Source organism: Oryzias latipes, chromosome 7 (assembly GCF_002234675.1).
Source record: "Oryzias latipes chromosome 7, ASM223467v1".
NCBI classification, from domain to species: domain Eukaryota; kingdom Metazoa; phylum Chordata; class Actinopteri; order Beloniformes; family Adrianichthyidae; genus Oryzias; species Oryzias latipes.
This window is the reverse complement of record NC_019865.2, coordinates 9,064,725-9,082,750: the sequence shown is the minus strand read 5'-3', so window position 1 is coordinate 9,082,750 and position 18,026 is coordinate 9,064,725. Positions and strand designations below refer to the sequence as shown.

The 18,026-nt window shown below is 39.6% G+C and overlaps 1 protein-coding gene across 2 annotated transcripts in view; it reads right to left on the bottom strand.

The window, feature by feature from the left end:
* Positions 1-18,026, bottom strand: part of LOC101158444 (phosphatase and actin regulator 3) — a 41,868-nt gene that overhangs the window by 3,646 nt on the left and 20,196 nt on the right. Inside the window, exons 2-7 of one of the 2 annotated variants that reach the window (XM_023956515.1) lie at positions 11,020-11,184; positions 9,488-9,655; positions 8,336-8,548; positions 6,942-7,170; positions 6,113-6,363; positions 3,138-3,291 (exon numbers count right to left, since the gene is read on the bottom strand). In XM_023956515.1, the coding sequence (XP_023812283.1) occupies positions 3,138-3,291; positions 6,113-6,363; positions 6,942-7,170; positions 8,336-8,548; positions 9,488-9,655; positions 11,020-11,184 (1,180 nt within the window). Of the gene's footprint in view, positions 1-3,137; positions 3,292-6,112; positions 6,364-6,941; positions 7,171-8,335; positions 8,552-9,487; positions 9,656-11,019; positions 11,185-18,026 lie in introns of both variants that reach the window. The other variant, XM_023956514.1, reaches the window with a different exon arrangement.

Here is an 18,026-nt window from a genome sequence, read left to right as displayed (position 1 = left end):
CACAGGTGAAACCTACATAAAAGGCTGAATGCCTCCACACAGCAGGGACCCTTATGTCCTTTCTCCCACAGACCCACCACACTTTTTAGTTTCTGTTCTTTGAAAGATAAAAGATAGGTCATAGGTACTGACATCCACACGCCCACACAAATATATATAAAAATCAAGTTACATAAAAGAATAAATATATATATTATATATATTTTTATTTAATAAAAACAGACTTAGGTTTATCTAACTATCACAGAGACTGCTTTGATTTAGGATATTTTCATTCTGCAAATATCTCCTTTTTCATTTTGTAACTCTGTTAATTAGAACGCATGAATAGACGTCCAGAAATAGTAGAAGAAATAATTCAACAGCTTGACTCCCCGATTCTCTTCCAAGAAGAGCGATTGAGAAAAAGAAACACCAGCATAAAAAAGGTCTTGCAGAACAAATAAACAGAACAAAGAGTACAGTGGAGATTCCAAGTTTGCAGTTAATAAAAGGAAAAACGCTATCATTCTTTTATTTCTACTCTGAGTGAAATCCCCACCTTTCATCGGAGCAGAATATAATGAAAAACAGGTTTTTAAAGATTCTTTAAATATAATCAAGTCAAAGGGATGATTTCCTCTCTTTTCATGCTTTTAAGCTCAGAAAGAAGCTTTTTCTTTCACTTTATGATGCTGCATTTACGGTTTAGTCAAAGCTTTAGTAAATATAAGCATTCACTACAATTTTGATCTGGTGGCTAGGTTGCTAGGCAACAGCAGTTGGTGTCTAGAAAACGGTGGAGTCTTGATGGAATATTCTCCCTAGTAACACAAAGGAATGGGATTTCACGACTACACACAGAGCTGTACGTGTCGAATATCACAATTGAAGCTATTTTTAGAAACCTTTTTGTTTCTCTTGACAACTCGAGTTATAGTTATGGGAAAAAGGGGAAGCTTTTCTAGTTATGTCACCTTAATTGCATAAAATAATTAACATTTATGGTTTTGAAAGCGGAATCCACCTTTTTTTATTGAAAAATTGACTTCTGCAAACAGATTTCTTAAAAGATACCCCAAGAACACCATAATGACTCACAGAAAACACCCACTGCCTTAAGGGATTCCTTTTGAGAGGGGAAGCTCTGAATTAGACCTTTTTCAAACCGCCTAATGCGAAGGAGGAATGAAAATCCTGCATGTGGGCAGCTTTCATTCCATCTCTTCAGCTGCCAAATGCTCAGAACAGGTTCTTCCCAGTTTACTTCTGCTTCCAAGTACAGTAGTGGGGTCTCATTGTCCACCAACTCCTCTATTATTTCTGCTGAGATGCCTCCCCCGCATTTGTGGAGAGGCAGGAGTGCAGCAGGAGATGCAATATTGAACAGATTCCGGAGCTAAGATTAGAAACGGCTGCAGCACTGTGCCAGGTCTGCAGCCCGTAAAGATAGAACGGTCATCTATCTTTGACAGAACAGAGAGGCGATGTGTTATTACTGTACTACCCATCATAGTTCATGATGGCTCTAACGGCTTGATCTGTAGCAACAATAAGTTTGGATGGAGAGGTTAGTCGTGGAGCAGTATTTTATCATCATAAAATCACAATAAACATGGTCTTCCGATGTCTTTTTTTTTGGCTTAAATACTGTCTGATTTATTGAAAAAATATTGACAGTTTTATTTTAACCCGTAAGACCCTGTTGTGACATCAGTGTAACAGAAACACATCAGAAATGTGTTATGTGATTCACTTGGTTTGTGGTACATTCCACATAATTTATTTTTATAAAAAAATGTAACTTAAATTTCTGACGACCTGCCAAACAGTATTTTATTGTGTCATATTTAACATCTTAGACAATCTATATCAAAATATACTATATATATATATATATACAGTATATTCATAATCAGCAAAGAGTATCTTCCTTAAATGTGATTCACGTCACTGAGATGGTTAGTGCCCTTAAAAAACCTTGGCCTCCTTAGATCATTGGATGATTCTGTGCAGGTAGATGAAATGTATACAGCTGTAAAAAAACATCATCTGAACAAACTGTTTTTCTTTTATCTTTACATAACACGCTGTGCTTTGTCTTAGAGACTCTATTCTGTGGGTTTTCACATGATCTGCAGATACACCTCACCCTCTTGTTTGCTTCCAAACCAGAGATCACCTGATTACACATAACAGTAAAGGCTTTCCTCCAATAAATTTCAAAACAAAGCCTGCTGCTGCTTTTTTTTTGCAGGCACTTGACAGGTTTTTTTTTTTTTTTTTTGGGAAAAGTTGTTAGCAAATGAAGTTTGGCCGCAAACAAATGTCTGCACAGCAGGTTACGCAACATTGAGCTGCACCCTACATCGATAAATGTCTTGTGACACGTTCACGCTTCCTGTCAGTCTGTGGATATTTGTGCCTCAGTTACATTTACAAAATTACCTCTGCAGATGTCCTCAATGTGAGGCCAAAACATAAACATCCACTGTGCAGCTTTGTGCAAAAACATTTCCAAGAAGGTCGTGCTTGTCTGCCCTCATTGCACCAAAAAGACAAATTTTTAGTCACTTGAAAAATTTGAGAGGCTGCTAAATCTGCATGCGTTTCTTCAGTACGACCCTTTATTTCCACTCTTTGTTTGATTTCTTTTTTTATAAAATCAATGAAGCATCGAGTCATGAAATAATTAGAAAAATCACTTGGATCCAGTGTTTTTGTCTCTGATTGCAGCTCCTCCCCTTATGTGTTTTGTGGCTGAAGTATACACAGAAGTTCTACCATGAAAAATAAAACACTACCCAGTTCTGAGAACCAAAGTATATGAAAATCAGCTCCTAAAGAATATTTGGGGAAGTTGTCTTCCAACTGAAGGAATTCAAGTCAATGCAACTTTCAACTTTAACGCAAAGGTGCTTCTAGGAGCTTGACAAAGGCAATTTAGGATGCTATTATGTTGATATCACCTGGATCATATTAAAGACGCCGAACTGCCATGTCTTCATTTTAATATTTGCTTGTACAGGTGGAATCTCCACACTGAGAATCCATTTGGTGGACTGCACAGGAAATACATGTCCAGTTTGAGGATATGAAGCAGGTAAAGTACGTTTTTCCAACCAGACAGTACAGAGATTTGCTATTTCAGGACTTACTTTGCAAGTTTCATTTCAATCTGCTGTCGTATCTCCTGCCGTTCCTGATCGCTCCTCGCTGGAAAGATGTTCCTGTCCTCCAGCTCCTGTTTGCTGGGTCGGTTTCGTAGTTTGACAGCCAGCAGCTCCTTCCTTAGCCTGCGAGGAAGTGTGCCTGTAACCACAAAGTAAAACATTTTAATATAAACCCCAGAAGGCCTTAATAAACATCAAATGCAACATCCTAATGAATGATAAAAACCGTAGCAAACTGAATTCAATTTAAAAACAATTCAAACTCCACGTCAACATTTTTTTGTAAATTAATCAATTGATTTATGGTCATTTAAAGATCATTACTTCCTAGAACCTCCGGTCCACATTTGTGGGCAGCACATTTATCATCATTCCAACCACGATACTGCGTTCAACTCTAAAAGAGCATCTTGCACCCCATGCAAGATGCATGCATACATTTTATAAAAATGTAAAAGATCCCACACAGAACATTTAAAAGCAACACCCAGCTCCAAGCCGCTTCATCCCCTATGTGCATTTCACATTTTCAGACACAATGGCACACGAGTGTCGAGAGAGAAACGCTCCTTGAGGCGCCACTGCTCTCTTCTTTAAAAAAAAAAAAAGCATCAAGAAAACAAAGCACTGCCTATGACTAACAGGCATTAAATGTTTTAATACCCAAACTAATATTTCATTTTGCTTGTTGTTAGAGGATGACTCAGATAATAATGAACTTGAGGCCACGAACAGGCGACTTCCAGGAAAAGTGTTTGAATTTAGTTTGTGATTCACTGTGGCGTGATCAGAGTTTACATTCCTGCTGGTAAAATCTTCATTATACTGTGTGGTGCAGCTCCCCCTCCCCACCCCTGTGATCTACCTTCCTGTATATATATTTATATATATATATATACACATATATATATATGAGGTTTGGTATCCTGTGTTTACACCACAAACAGCTTTATGCATACATAATAACTCTGTGAAGTTAAAGCCTGAGAATGCAACAATGTGTAATTAAGCCAGGTTTGTTTATAATGCAAGAAACAATGACCGTTTTATCTGTAGTTATGGCTTCTCATCGGATACCAACTTGTTTTTCTGTCTATAATATAATGGTTGTTGACCATTAATAAGGCAGAGAAAATCAATAGAAAAAGTTTAAACTATACAAAAAAAAAAAGGATTTTATGAAATAGTCTATTCATCCCATAATTATTTTGAAAGAAATAAACTTTCATAGGATATAGATTCAGGACCAACTGTGTAATTGATTTTAAGTATTTCTTTATTTTTTACATAAATTGTGGTGCCAGGTCACAAAATCCACCAAAAAACAGAATTTCAACAAGTTAGAATACTGTGGAGAAATCACCATTTGCATCTCTGTTTCTGCAGAATGCTAAAGACAGATTATACTCACATCAAATCAACCAAAATGAAGTACTTTCAAAAGGAAATGTCCACGTTCAATACTTCTTTAATGGCTTGGGGTCAGGCCCTGCTGGATGAGGAAATCTGCATCTCCATCCAAATCCTCAGCAGAAGCAATCATGAAATCCTCTAGAACATTCTGATAGACGGTTGCGATGCTTTTAGATTTAAGAAAGCAAACCCCTGCTGGAAATTGAACCCCACATCATGACTGGCGCTGGAGATTTCACTGTAGACCTTCATCAGCTTGGGTTCTGCTCCACGCCAGTCTTTCTCCAAACCATTGGACCTTGATTCCCAAAAGGCACACTTTGCTTTCAACAGAAAACAGGACCTTGGACCACTGGCCAACAGTCCAGTCCTTCTTTTCCTTGATCCAGTTGAGACATTTCCTCCATTGGCCCAATTTCAATTCAATTTTTTTAATATACCCCAATACTAAAACACAGTTGTCTCATAGGGCTTTACACCAGCAATTGTACAAAAAAAAAAAATAGTTATAAGCTACAATAGCTGATTGTGAAATTAAACTAAACAGACTAAACTAAGCATCCCTACCCTTAGACACCCCCCCCCCCCCCCCCAATTCTCGGTAAGGAAAAACTCCCAAAAAAACCAGGAGAAACCAGGCCCAGGCTCGGAAGGTTCTTGATTCAAGGAACCCGACAGTTGTAGCCAATCTCCTGAATGTGGTGGGTTTTGAAGCTGTTCCTCCACCTCATTCCACTCTTTCTGGATGTCTCAGGTTCTTGAATCTTGTCCTTCTGATAATCCGCTGAAGCTCATGGTCGTCTCTTTGCTGGTTCATCTTCTCCTGCCACATGTTGCACTTCCTTCAGACTTTCTGATGATCTGCTCGGACACAGCGCTCTGTAGACAGCCAGCCTCCTTAGCTCTAAACGTTTGTGGCTCAGCCAGACTATGGAGGGGATCAATGATGGGATGGTCCTCTGGCTGGTTGTCAAGACTGCAGTCTTCCCCACATTGAACCAATTTAATGACATCTGGGGAGCCTGTGCCGCTTAGCAAAAGATTCGTTGGTGATGTTTTCTGAATTTCTTATGAGCTGGAACCCCAATTTAGGTAAAATAGTCAAATAATAAATGCTTGAAGTCAATTAAACAGTGGGCCCTGAATCTATACTCTATGAAAATTCAAATTGTTTTCATAGAAATCTTTGGATTTGGAAATGGTTTATTTCAAGCAACCAAAGCAAGAAAAATGCACAAAACAATACATTCACACAAAGACGTATATCAAACTTAGGATAATTAGTCATGAAATCATAGATTGCATGAAAGGGAGAAGAAGGAAGTGAATTTATATAATCCCACCCCTGTTCTACCTTACCATTTTCTTTACATGAATTATCATTATCTGGTACATAAATTCTAATCAGAGAGATATATATACACCTTACCAGCTCATTGCACCAGAACCATTATGGAAAATAATGCACTTTTCTATGATATTCTAATTTCTTTAGAAAGGGCCTGTATCGCCTTAATTAAAAAAACCTTTTAAGTTGAACAACCCACCGGAGATGACGGACTCGTTCCAGCCGTCCAGGTCAAAGGGGAGGCCTGAGGTGTTGGAGAAGCACTGGTCCAGCCGTACGTTCTCCTTGTTCTCCTCCGCCTCCTTCTTGGGCCAGTCGGACCCTCCACCTCCTACGCAGCTGCCCCCAAAAGAAGACGAGTGCTGGTTTTCTGAGCTGCAGGAGCGGGACAGCCGGCCATCAGAGCACCACAGGCGCGGGGGGGAGCTCTGCTCACACCCTTCATGGACACTGAGGGGGCGCAGACGGGAGGACAAATGGTGGAATAATATTAGCGGAGTGTCAAGAAAGCGAGGAACAGTTGGCTTCAATAACACTTCATATTTTTGCAGCAAACATGAATATAGGAATTAAGATTTGGAGGCGTTTGTCTGTGTAAAAATGAAAAAAGTGTCAGTTATTTTTGAGGCATCCAGTAATTCTTTAGAAAGTAACTGGATGGAAGAAAAAGATTTAAGGACGCGTATGTCTGTGAAAAACGCGGACAGTTTAAAACTTGACTAGTCTAGTTTAAAACTGGACTAGTCCAGTTTAAGGTATAAATCTCCACTGAGCAGCATAATGCAATCATAACTTGTTCTGTTTTGTTAGTTTTTAAGAAGAGATAAAACGAGGAAGCTACATCTGAAAGCCTACATCTGTAAAGCAGATATAAACTCTAAAGAGGTCATAGATGAGGCAAGATGGGTCTAAATTTGTCACTAATGGATCCTTTTGCTGAGCGGCTTTGAGTGTGTATAACGTCTGTTATTATAAAGCACTAATGCAGCTTAAAGGAAATGTGGTTCCAAACAGCTGGGACGACTTACCTTTCCTGTCGGTTCTTTGAAGCGAACGCCCTCTGCAGCTCTTCCATGATACAGCTGGGGGGCATGGGAGGGAGAATCAAACTGCCAAGATGGGGGGACCCTGATGTATTGGCCAGGGGCCTCCGTAATGGCAGGGTCATTGAAGACAGGCTTTCCGGGGCCCTTGGTGGAAGTTCCTTGGGGAGGTAGGAGTTTGGCAGGTGAGCGGGGAGTGACGCAGGCCCTGAATCTGACAGGGGAGGGTGAGAAGATGATGGTTTGGATCTGTGACTGACCACATTACTTTATTGCTGTTCGTAAAGAAGAAACATTCAGTAAGGTCAAGTAACACATCCGAATGCTCCTCTTCTTAACCCTTGTGCTATCCTAGGCATTTTAACATTGGGAGTTGGGTCATCTAGACCCACTAGACAGTGCTCTGAACCCACCCACTGGTGTCCATGGATTACATGAAATCTTTCCACCTTTATCCACCTTTGTCATAGTAGGGAGAACACGTCAATGTAAGGGTGGGGTCATCTAAGATAGCACAAGGGTTACAGGGCTCATATCTTGAAAAATCTATTTTTTGAGCTTTTAAGTGTATAATGTTCATTCCTCATGAAAATAATCCCCAAAGCGGTATTTTGATCCATTCATGCATTTCCGAGTATTCCTCTAAAAACCTGCGCGCCGAGCACCAACCCCTCCCAATCCATGGAAACGAGCGGGTTCTCACAATGTGACGTAGAAAAGTGAAGAACAGCCCCCAGGCTAACACAAACATTTCTCCACGGAGCAGGTGTGGTTTGGCTAAATACTTTTATTATTATTTATATATTTATTTATTATTTATATCTGATATGAACAATATTCACATCCATCTTTGCAAAAGTTCAGATGTTTGTTTTTGTGGGTGACACGCAGACAAGCTGCAGAGGGGATGACGTCATGAAATGGGCGGCACCCACGTGGAGCGAAGGGCGTTGCCTAAGAGATCAACATGTCTTGCTTCTGGGTAGCAAAATAAGCCGTGAAAGTTATTTGTTTCATTAAAAAAAAATGTTCTTTTGTGTGACAAAGGTACTATATTATTATATGAATGGATAAAGTTTACTCTGAAAGGCTTAAGAAAAACATGACATAGGCCCTTTAGAACCTGAGGCTCTGGAGCCACATTATGCTTCTACTGTGGCTCTCAGGCTATGAAGAAAAATTCTAATAATCGTAATAAATAATGGCTTTGTAGTAATTTGAAATTGATTTGACATTTAAAAATTTAAATGTCAAATAACTGAGCAAAATGATGGTAAAAGATGTAATCTACTGTCAAAGTGTTTTATTATGAGTATAAATTTAAAGGACGTGCAGAGAAAGCAGAGCAGTTTACACACATGTGGACCAAAGAGACTCACCATCTCCAGAACTCAACTGGGGTAAATGTTTTGGCGGTACTTGTGGTGGAGACGCCCTGGGAGGAACCTCGTCCTCTGGTCTCTCCTCCACCTGTCCCCTTGTGTCCTGAAGACCTTCAGGTAGATCTCCAGACGAAAGCCCTTCCTCTTCCGCTCCTTCATCCTGTAACGCTGCGTCTTCCTCGACCTTTTCACAGTTCTGAAGAGGGCCAGCTACTGAAGGATAAATAAAGCATATTTGAAATGTTAACATCTTGCAATGTTTGCAAATACTATATTACAGCTGAAATTACTTAAAGTTTATTCTGTAATTTTTAACTATGGATAATAGTTAAATAATTCAAGTCAGTAGTGGTAAAATATTACAAAAATGTATTTAATAAGTAAAATAAAAAGATTTCACATCTCTTCAAAACAGACTGAAAAATCAGATTTATTTGTCTTTGCTGCCCTCTAGTGGTATTTGTTGAAAATATGCCACAAACCTGTGATTATCACAAACCTTTTAGAAGTCACATCAATCTTTATTTTTGCAAGATTTTAAGGGAAAAAAGGAAAGGATTTTTTGTTCATAAATGTAACCTAAAGCAGTTCAAGATATTTTATTTAAATACAGTAATACAGAGTTTTTTATCCTGTTTTTCCTTTGTAATGGAGTTGGATCAAGTAGATGTAAGTAGAGTCTTTCAGCACTAATTCAATGTCAAAGAAGACATCAGACTGTAAAATAATTCACAGTTACCGAAAACAAGACCAACAATAAATTCTGATCCTAACAATTCTTAATCCTCTAACTTTCTTTTTTTTTTAGAAATTGAAGTTAAATGTTTTTTTTGGAGAACTTTATAGAAAAAAAAAACGAATTCATTTTAAGGTTGATTTTTTGTTTCAAGATTAAACAATGAGATGAGTCCAGCCCTCATGACTGCAGAGTACAAATGTGTAAAAAAGGTAAAAGTTCACAGGCAATCTCTCACGGTTCAGTTTTAGATTAAGAAGTTTTTCTTTGGCTATAACTCAGATAAACTGTCATCAAGCTTCACAATCCCAATTCCTTCAGCAAAGGCAACAGGAATATATCAAGAACTATACATAGCTTTCTTTGATTAAAAATAAAAAATAAATCTATGAAGTGACAGTCCACTGTCCTACCAGAATGGGGGGGGTCCTCCTCAGGACCAAGGTATTCAACACTGCTGACAGTAAGGTTTGCATTCAAAGATCCCCCGAATCCTCCAAGCAAGACGGAATCATCGGAGCAGCAGCCTTGTGTGGGAGAGTTGGGGTCATGGCACAGGAGACCACTGGACAATGCTACATCTTAGAGTGGAGAAAAAGAGGGTTGAATCATGTCAAAAGATAAGGCTTATAAAAAAAATCTTGCTTGATTGATTCATAAGTAATTCCCCATTAGAAAATGAACTTCCGCTTAGAGGCTACAAGATGTTTATATGAGAACCGTTCAACCTATTTGAACGCAGCCCCCTTGAAGGAGAATTTACAAAAGACCGATGATGCAATTAATGTTTCACTGAATGACTTTCCCTCTGTAAGTCACCTTGGTTCAGTGTGGCTCTTTAATAGAGCATCACATATAGAAAGTCCTGTGTTCAGCAGCCTTAATGTTGCTTCCCACTAACCCACAGTAATGTTGCCATAGCAAGGACAGGACAACACAGAAGTCCTTTCCTAGCACAAAGTTCCACATTTATCTGAACAAGTCTGACATTTTTAACTACAATTTAATCTCTGAAACAGAGCCGACGTAGACATTTAAATTCAGGATTTCATGTTTTTGCCAACTTGTTCTAGTTACACATCAGTTAATTTTACTTTATGATTCATTTTGCTCTCGTATGAAACTGTATTTCAGATGAAAAAAGGAAACTGTACTGCATTGCGTGTGACACATACATTTACAGAACTACTGATTGCATCTTACTTTTTTAATTTATACCTAAAAAAATGTAAATGTAATGTTCAAAACTAAAACAAATAAAAGTACTTTCTACTTTTTTGTCATTTCCTGCATTATATTTATTTGCCAGATTTGTGTCAGGTACATTTTATTCCTTACAACAGTGGTTCTGATTTCTTTCTCTTTTGTTTTTTTCATCTGTCTCACCTTAAAAGTCAGATGAGGCTGAATGAAGACTGTGGCAAACTTTTCTTCCACTTTGACACTTACAGGTTAATCCTTCAAATATGCATCAAACCACTTCTGCTCCACAATTACCTTAATTTAGCATCTACATGAAAGCAAAGATAAGTGATTTCTTAGAGCTGCAAATAAACTCAAGCATCAAGGGGTTAAGTTAAAATCTTTATCACATTTTAAATGGTTCCTATGTGAAATCTAGAGTACAAATAAAGCTTAAGGCAGCTGCAGATATATTTACAGAGGATGAAGATAAACTTTAGCCTAAGAAGTTCAGGAAAACTGATGGCTTCAATAAATAATTAAATAAGTAGGACACCCACTTAAGCCTTGAAAATGTTTTCTCACATGAAACTGGTCTGTAGCCTGAAAAAAACAAGGGACCACTGTCTTACAAAAAACACACTGCTTCACCTAAAATCTCCCAAGCCTAATTCATTAGAAGACATGAGGAGAAATGTAGCCTCCAGAGCATGAATGCTGAACCCTAAACCCTTTCCCCCCGGTATAAGACCAAACACTGTACCTGTAGAACTCTGCTTGAGTTTCTCATTTTTCTTTTTCCTCCACTTCCAGGGCTTGAAGAGTCGCCCAAGGCTGGCCAGCTTGCTGTTACGCCGGATGGGTGGAGTGTGAACGCCGCTCACCAAGCAGCCTGTTCTGAGCACCCTCTGCTGGTCCACGAGCTCTACTGTGATGACAGGGGAAGGGTCCGAGGGTTTTCAGACCAATGAAAGACAGCACAGGAGGGTGTGAAGGTTGGGAGTAAAGGTGGAGGTATGGGACGAGGGAAAAACAATGCAGAATGAGAGAAAGAAAAAAAAGAGTGGAGAGAGAAAACATCAGTATGCTCACCACATAAAAAAAATACAGTTTTATATTTCCTCAGTCTCACAAAAATTAACATGTTTTATGAGCCACAGTCCACATCTTTAAAAGAATCTAAACGCACACGCAGACACACAAACAGCCTCCCAGATGATGTATTTCCCTGCCGACCAACAGGTGCATCTGGCTCACTGAATTACCTGAAATAGCATCCTTTTTATGCCTAGAAGAAAAGTAATGACAGTCTTGTTGTGTCTGCCTGCTACTTTCTGAAGAACAACAACTCTGCTGCATTATGAAATCAGTTCTAACAGATGTCATAATGCGGCTGCTTGACCTTCCCTCTGCCCATGTCTCAAACTAGATGAACTTGAGGTATGATTCTTCTTTATATTTCAAATGTCATTATTCCAAATCTTTCTAGGTAATAAAAACACAAAAGCACTCAGCACTTAAGTAATGGAGCCAAAAAAAACAATATTAGGGTTATAAGTAAAGTTAAACAATTATCAGATAAATGAAACAAAAAAAACTTGCTTTTTTCACAAGATATTTTTAAATAAATAAAAAATAACTCAAATTTAGAAACAAATTCTGGCAATATTTCTCTTTTTCTTTTTTCTCCAGTCCTGAATTAGTTAAACCATGCAGCCACCATTTTTTTTAAATAGAGGAAACTTGTGTTTGACTGAATGACAGCTCTGACTCATGGCTGAGGCATGAGGCAGAGAGTGATGCAACACCTCAGGTTTTAGGAAAAAAAGACACACAGCAATGCACATCACATTCCATGGTTTTCCAGTTACATGCTTCACATTGACAATTACCAAAGAAAGAGAGAATCTGTGCTCACAAATTGGCACCTCTGTTCATTTAATCAGCCTAAAGGGGGTGGAAAGGATTTGTACTGAAGGTTGTTAAAGGGGAAGAGGGGGGGGTCGCACAGATGCTGAGGGTCTGTTGTGGAGTAAAGTGATGGAGTGGACTCTCACCTGAACGGCATTAGTTATGTGGAAGGAAAAGGGGAAATGAAGGTAACGTGTAGGGAGAAAAGGAGAGAACGACACTGGGTGTAAAGAGAAAAAAATTCAACAATAACCAAATAAAAAGGTATGAATAATGAATGGAAAAAAAATTGTGGTTAAAGCATTGAGAAGAATGTGGCAGTGTGTAATGAAAAATAGTGTCGGAGAGAAAAAAATGCATTAGCAAGAGGAAAAAAGGGGCAAAGCAGGAGAGAAATTTAAAAAATGCAAAAATGATGATGTAAAATAAGTGTTGGGAATGTAAACAGTTTGAGAAAAAATAAAGTTCCCAGAAACAGGACCAGCCAATCTCTCCACATCCTCATCAGCACCTTCACACATGCGGCGGGGGAGGCGGCGGGGGTGGGCAGACATGGCGGCGGAAGCAAAATCCAGGTCAAGATTGAAAGAAACGCAGCCACTCACAGGGAGGCAAAAAAGACAGCTCAGAAGAAAGAGAAGGGGAGCGGGAGGGGCAGCAGGAGGGAGAGTGTGTGATGAGAGCGATGGGAAGGGGAGAGGAGGTGGGGTCAGGCCCACTCTTGTTGCCATGGCGACAACATCCAGATGCTGCCGCAGCAGTGGCAGCAAAAGGGGTGGGGAAAGTAGAGCTTACAGGGGAAAGGAGGAGGAAGAGGAGAAAAAGAGAAAGAAGCTCCCCTACATTGACAACTGTCACATCAGAACCCAGTAGCCTAACCTATTGCATTGTGGGTAGATGGTGAAGCCACATGGAGGTCTGTCTGGATTTCTGTTTGAAGGGGAAGAGGTGGGTGAGAGGGGGGTGGGAGGGGGAGAGACAAAAAAGGGGGATTCCAGGAAGAAGTGGCTGGAAGAAGAGTTGGGAGGGGGCTGTTGCTATACGGAAGAGCTTGCAGGAGAATCTGGCCTCGTCCAATCATGGAGCAGCTATTTATAATGCATAACAAATAACTTCATTTTTCATAAAAGTCAGGGAGATTCAGGGAGAATGACAGCGGAACAAAGCATGGAGGTTCAGCGCATTTCCTGCAAGCGCGGGGACTTTCTCTCAACTGCTGGGTGAGGACGCAATAAAAAGTGTGTCAGATAAGCATGAATGAACTTCATTCGCCATGTGGTGCTGATGTGCCGCTCTAATTAATACGCTCAGGCAAACAAGATTTAATAAAATCCATGAGTCATGCTCACTTATGGGCCAATAGTTGGTTGTAATCCTCTCACAGGTCTGCACAGAATGTAATTAAAATCATCACAAATGATTGAATTGACAATAGAAAGTCCAAAATGTCCTCTGGAATGCGGGCAGATTTGATCAGCAGACACTGAGCCCTTCAGCGCACCGGGGCAGTTCAATCTCAGGAATTATTTAGGAGGAACAAAGAAGGCAATTTGATGATGTGACTTGGCAGGAAAACTAAAACAGAGCATGTTAGTGTGCCACCACACCCTGCTTACCCAGCCTGTCAGCATTTTCAGGCCTTTCAGACCTCCCCCACATGCTCACACACAGGCAGCTCATCCCCCTACCTTAAGTAAAAAAAAAAAAAAAGCCTTCCTTTGTTAAAGCATAACTTCAATAGCAAAACACAACAATAATAATAAAAACGTATCTGATGGTAAATCTAAATAAAATAGCTTAGGATGATTAGTGCTTTAGCTAAAATGTAGTTGAGTCAAGTTTTGAATGTGTATCAGTGTGTAAGACAAATGTTTTATGAGTGTAAGACTCTTTAGCAAAGAGGCTGAAAAGGCATGCAATGTGTGAATAAAAACCACTAAAAAAAATAATCTAAGGCAGGAAAAATTATTGCTTGATGCTGGGTCAGTGCTTTGATTTTAGTGAAGTTAGCGAGGAGTTTGCAGAATACTCTTCATCCCTCATGTGGATCACATTAACTTCACCTGCTCTTCAGGGGTTTCTTAAATGGTTGTCAATGAGTGATACTAAAATATTAATTTCAATTCAAATTTATTTACATGGCGCCTTAACATCATCATAAGAGCTCTAAACTTGAACTAAAAAGTTAAAACAATGAAAGCAAAATAGTATAAATGTGTGCCAAAATAAAAAAGGGGAAAGATTAAAGCAAAAAAATAAAATAAAAGTAAAAGCACACCAGCAGAGGAAAGTCTGATGCTGTCATTAGCCTAGCTTTAAAAATACGCTTTAAAGTTTTTGTTTTTTTAAATGGACAGTGAGGATGCCTACCAAAATCTTATATATAATTTTATTTTGACAAAAACAAAAAAGTAACAGGAGTACTATGATCAAGAACAGGGACAGGATAGATGTTCTAAACTGTTTTCACTTTAAATGTTATTTTCTGTCAGGAAGTGATGATGTGGGACCCAGAATACAGGAGACCAGGCGTGGTGAAAGATACTTACAGGCATAATAACAAACTTAAACATCATAACCCCATGAACTTTTAGGGAGCAACAAAAAGGTAACAAGGCAGATGAAAACTCAGACACTTATGTATGCTGAGGACAATTAACACAAATGAAAAACAGCTGTGGATGCTTGTGAGTCTAAAAGAACTGAAGCAACACCAAGAAATATTAAATAGTCATACTTAACAATACTATCATAATGAAACAAAAAAAAACAAGAATATTGGCCGTGATGTCCTCATAGATTTCAGACATGTACTCCTTCCATTCTCCTTTGATCCCTTTTAAGTGGTTTCTAAACCACTTGCCACTGTTACTGACATACCAACAAACCAATAAAGCACAATAAATAGTTATCAAGGTTCATAATAAGTGCAAATCATCTCCCATCCCCAATATGACAAGAACCTTTTATAAAGGTAAGCACATTTGTTTATTCTATGTTGAATTAACATGAATTTGTGGGATATAAAGCCGAGGTGAGTTTATGAAAGTTCGTCAGATGTTCTTTTTCTGATATTCTTGTTGTCTGAAGAAACAAACAGGTAATTTTTTGATTTGGAGATTTATAGACTCAGTAGAGTGTGGAAGAACCACAAACTGCCACACCTGTTGGCACCCCCTGAGACTTTTCACTAATTAGTATAATTTTCTTAGTTGTTAAATCACGGAATGATACATTTAAAGCAGAGACGTGCATTGGAAAAGGATTTTGAAAGCCATATCACATGCCTTGGTGCCTGCTTTGAGCCAGAAAAACAACAATAGAACAAATATTCTCAAAAATTCCTAATATTTTTAAGTTTCTTTTTGACATTCTGGTCATAAGACATCAGAAAATACTTTCTTTGGAAAGTTCCTGAATGTTTAAAAAAACTTTCTGTGTATTTCCTTAAAGTACATGACTCCATCTCGTACTTGTATACTAATTTTTTATTTTATTTATTTTTTGGTTGTATGCAAATGCTTATGACAATGTGCAAACGTGAAAGTTGCTATTTAGCAGGATTCAGCTTCATAAAACATAAAAAAACAAAAATAGATAATTTAAGGCTCCTAAATGTAAAAAAATAAATAAATTCAATGAAATTTTTATAGAGGAATATGTTTTTAACATAAAAAAACTGAATAAATGATGGAGTGCATGGTTTAATGGGGAATCTTCCCCCCATTGGTCAAGAAACAGTTGTTGAATATTAGCAGCAGCTGCGAGGATGAGGGGGGGGGCGATGAGCTTTATCCAGTGTGGGTCCTTAGGGCAAGACCCTTCATTCTACAGCTACAAGGGGGCCCGAGTCTGAGTTTCCCTGTGGTGGTCCCCAGACCGGATAAAAAAAGAAAGTCAGCAAGCATGGTTGCACTAATCACTCACTCAAAGCCCAACAGGAACAGATCAATCAGTCCTGTGGGGTTGAGGTTGGAACTGTTGATCAGAGGACGTTCAACCCGGATTTATGTGGGTGATCTGTGAGAGTGAATGTTTTTAGGATGAAATTCACTTTGTGACTGAAGAGAGATGAGAAATGAAAAGTGGGTGAACTCCAGCTGTAACGCATGAAATTGCTTCCAGTGATCAAAAGCCTTGTTCTTCCGGGTCCACTCTGATCGTTGATTTGAAAGTCCCACTCTGGTCATCTTAAAAACATTTCCAGTCGTCTTTTAATTTTCAGCCCAAATCAGAAAACCTGCGTTATTTTCTACAGAGAGACAGGAGATTATTCGAAATTATTATACATTTGTCTCTGAGTTGTGGGTGGAACTGAGTAAGCCCACTTCCATTCGCCATCAACCCTTTGTTTACACTCTCTCCCACTAGCTTATAGCCCCTAAGAAACCCCAACCTAACAATACTGGTGCATGCAGCAATATTCGAGCCATCAAAGTGTACAATTTTGAGCCAGATGCCAGCTCAGACGAGGAAAACAATTTGTCTGAAAGTGGATGCTGGAGAACATAGCGGGGTAGGAAGTTACTTGCCGGCCAATTGTGGCTTCTAAGTCACAGCGACAAGTTATATGACTGCCAATCTGGAAACTGCTGTAGATCAGCAGATTCCACTCTGGTCGCAGACAGTCAGAGTGGGACATCATACATACATCCACTGCACTTAGCCTCAGCACCGGCTTCCTCCAGGCTTGTGTACTGAGTCCTCTGCTCTACACCCTGTTCACGTATGACTGTACACCTGCCCACCACAGCAACACCATCGTAAGGTTCGCTGATGACACCACAGTGGTGGGGCTCATCTCTGATGGGGACGAATCGGCCTACAGAGGTATACGGTGTCCAACCAACAATCTCCTCCTCAACACATCAAGACCAAAGAAAAGATTATAGACTACAGGAAGAAGACAGACATACTGCCACTATTCATCAGCGGGGACTGCGTGGAGAGGGGGGCAGACTTCCTCTTCCTGGGAGTCAACATGGAAGGGAGCTTTAACCTAGAGTATGAACACAAGTGAGCTGCTGAAAAAAGCCCAGCAGAGACTGTATTTTCTGAGGTTACTCAGGAAGAATAACATCAACCAAGGACTGCTGGTGACCTTTTACCATGCCCCCGTAGAAAGTGTACTAACATACTGCATATGTACTTGGTTCAGCAGATGTTCAGTGCCGCAAAGGAAAGCTGCGGGTCATCACAGCCCAAAAGATTGTTGGCTGCCCTCTCCCCACCCTGGAAACCCTCACGCTTCACACCCTGGACACTCTCTGTAAGATCTGTTGCCTTCAGGCAAACGCTACAGACCAAGCAGAGTAAAGGGCTGTACACACCGGGACGGATATCGTTATTCGCCAGCGTTTTTCAACACGTTTTTTTGTGTTCACTCCCAAGCGATTTTTGCTGACGATGAGCCGAGTGAACATGCAAATTCATTCCCTGACATTAGATGGCGCTTAATGTAAAACAGAAATACCCCTGTACACAAGGTGGCGCTGCGCAACTTTACGCTTCTTAAACTCGCTTTTCACTCAGAAGAAGAGAGCAAGTATTTACGCGCTTGTCAGAATCATACAAAGAAAACGTGAATATTTCAAGCACCAGTAGCTCCAGTTCCAGAGATGAAGAAATTATTGTTCTGTTGAATGATGAAAGACGCCGGAAAAGACGCCTTTACGAGATAGTTTTATCGACTGGTACAAGAGCAGAAAATGTATCATGAGCATTTTCGGGGATATTTTAGAATGTCCGTCAGTGAGTGCATCTTCTTCGTCTTATTTCTTCGCGGCAGTGTAGACGCGACTTGGCGTATATCTTCTTCGCCGTTACGTATGTGTGCTCAGCAAGACAGTTTTGTGTTTG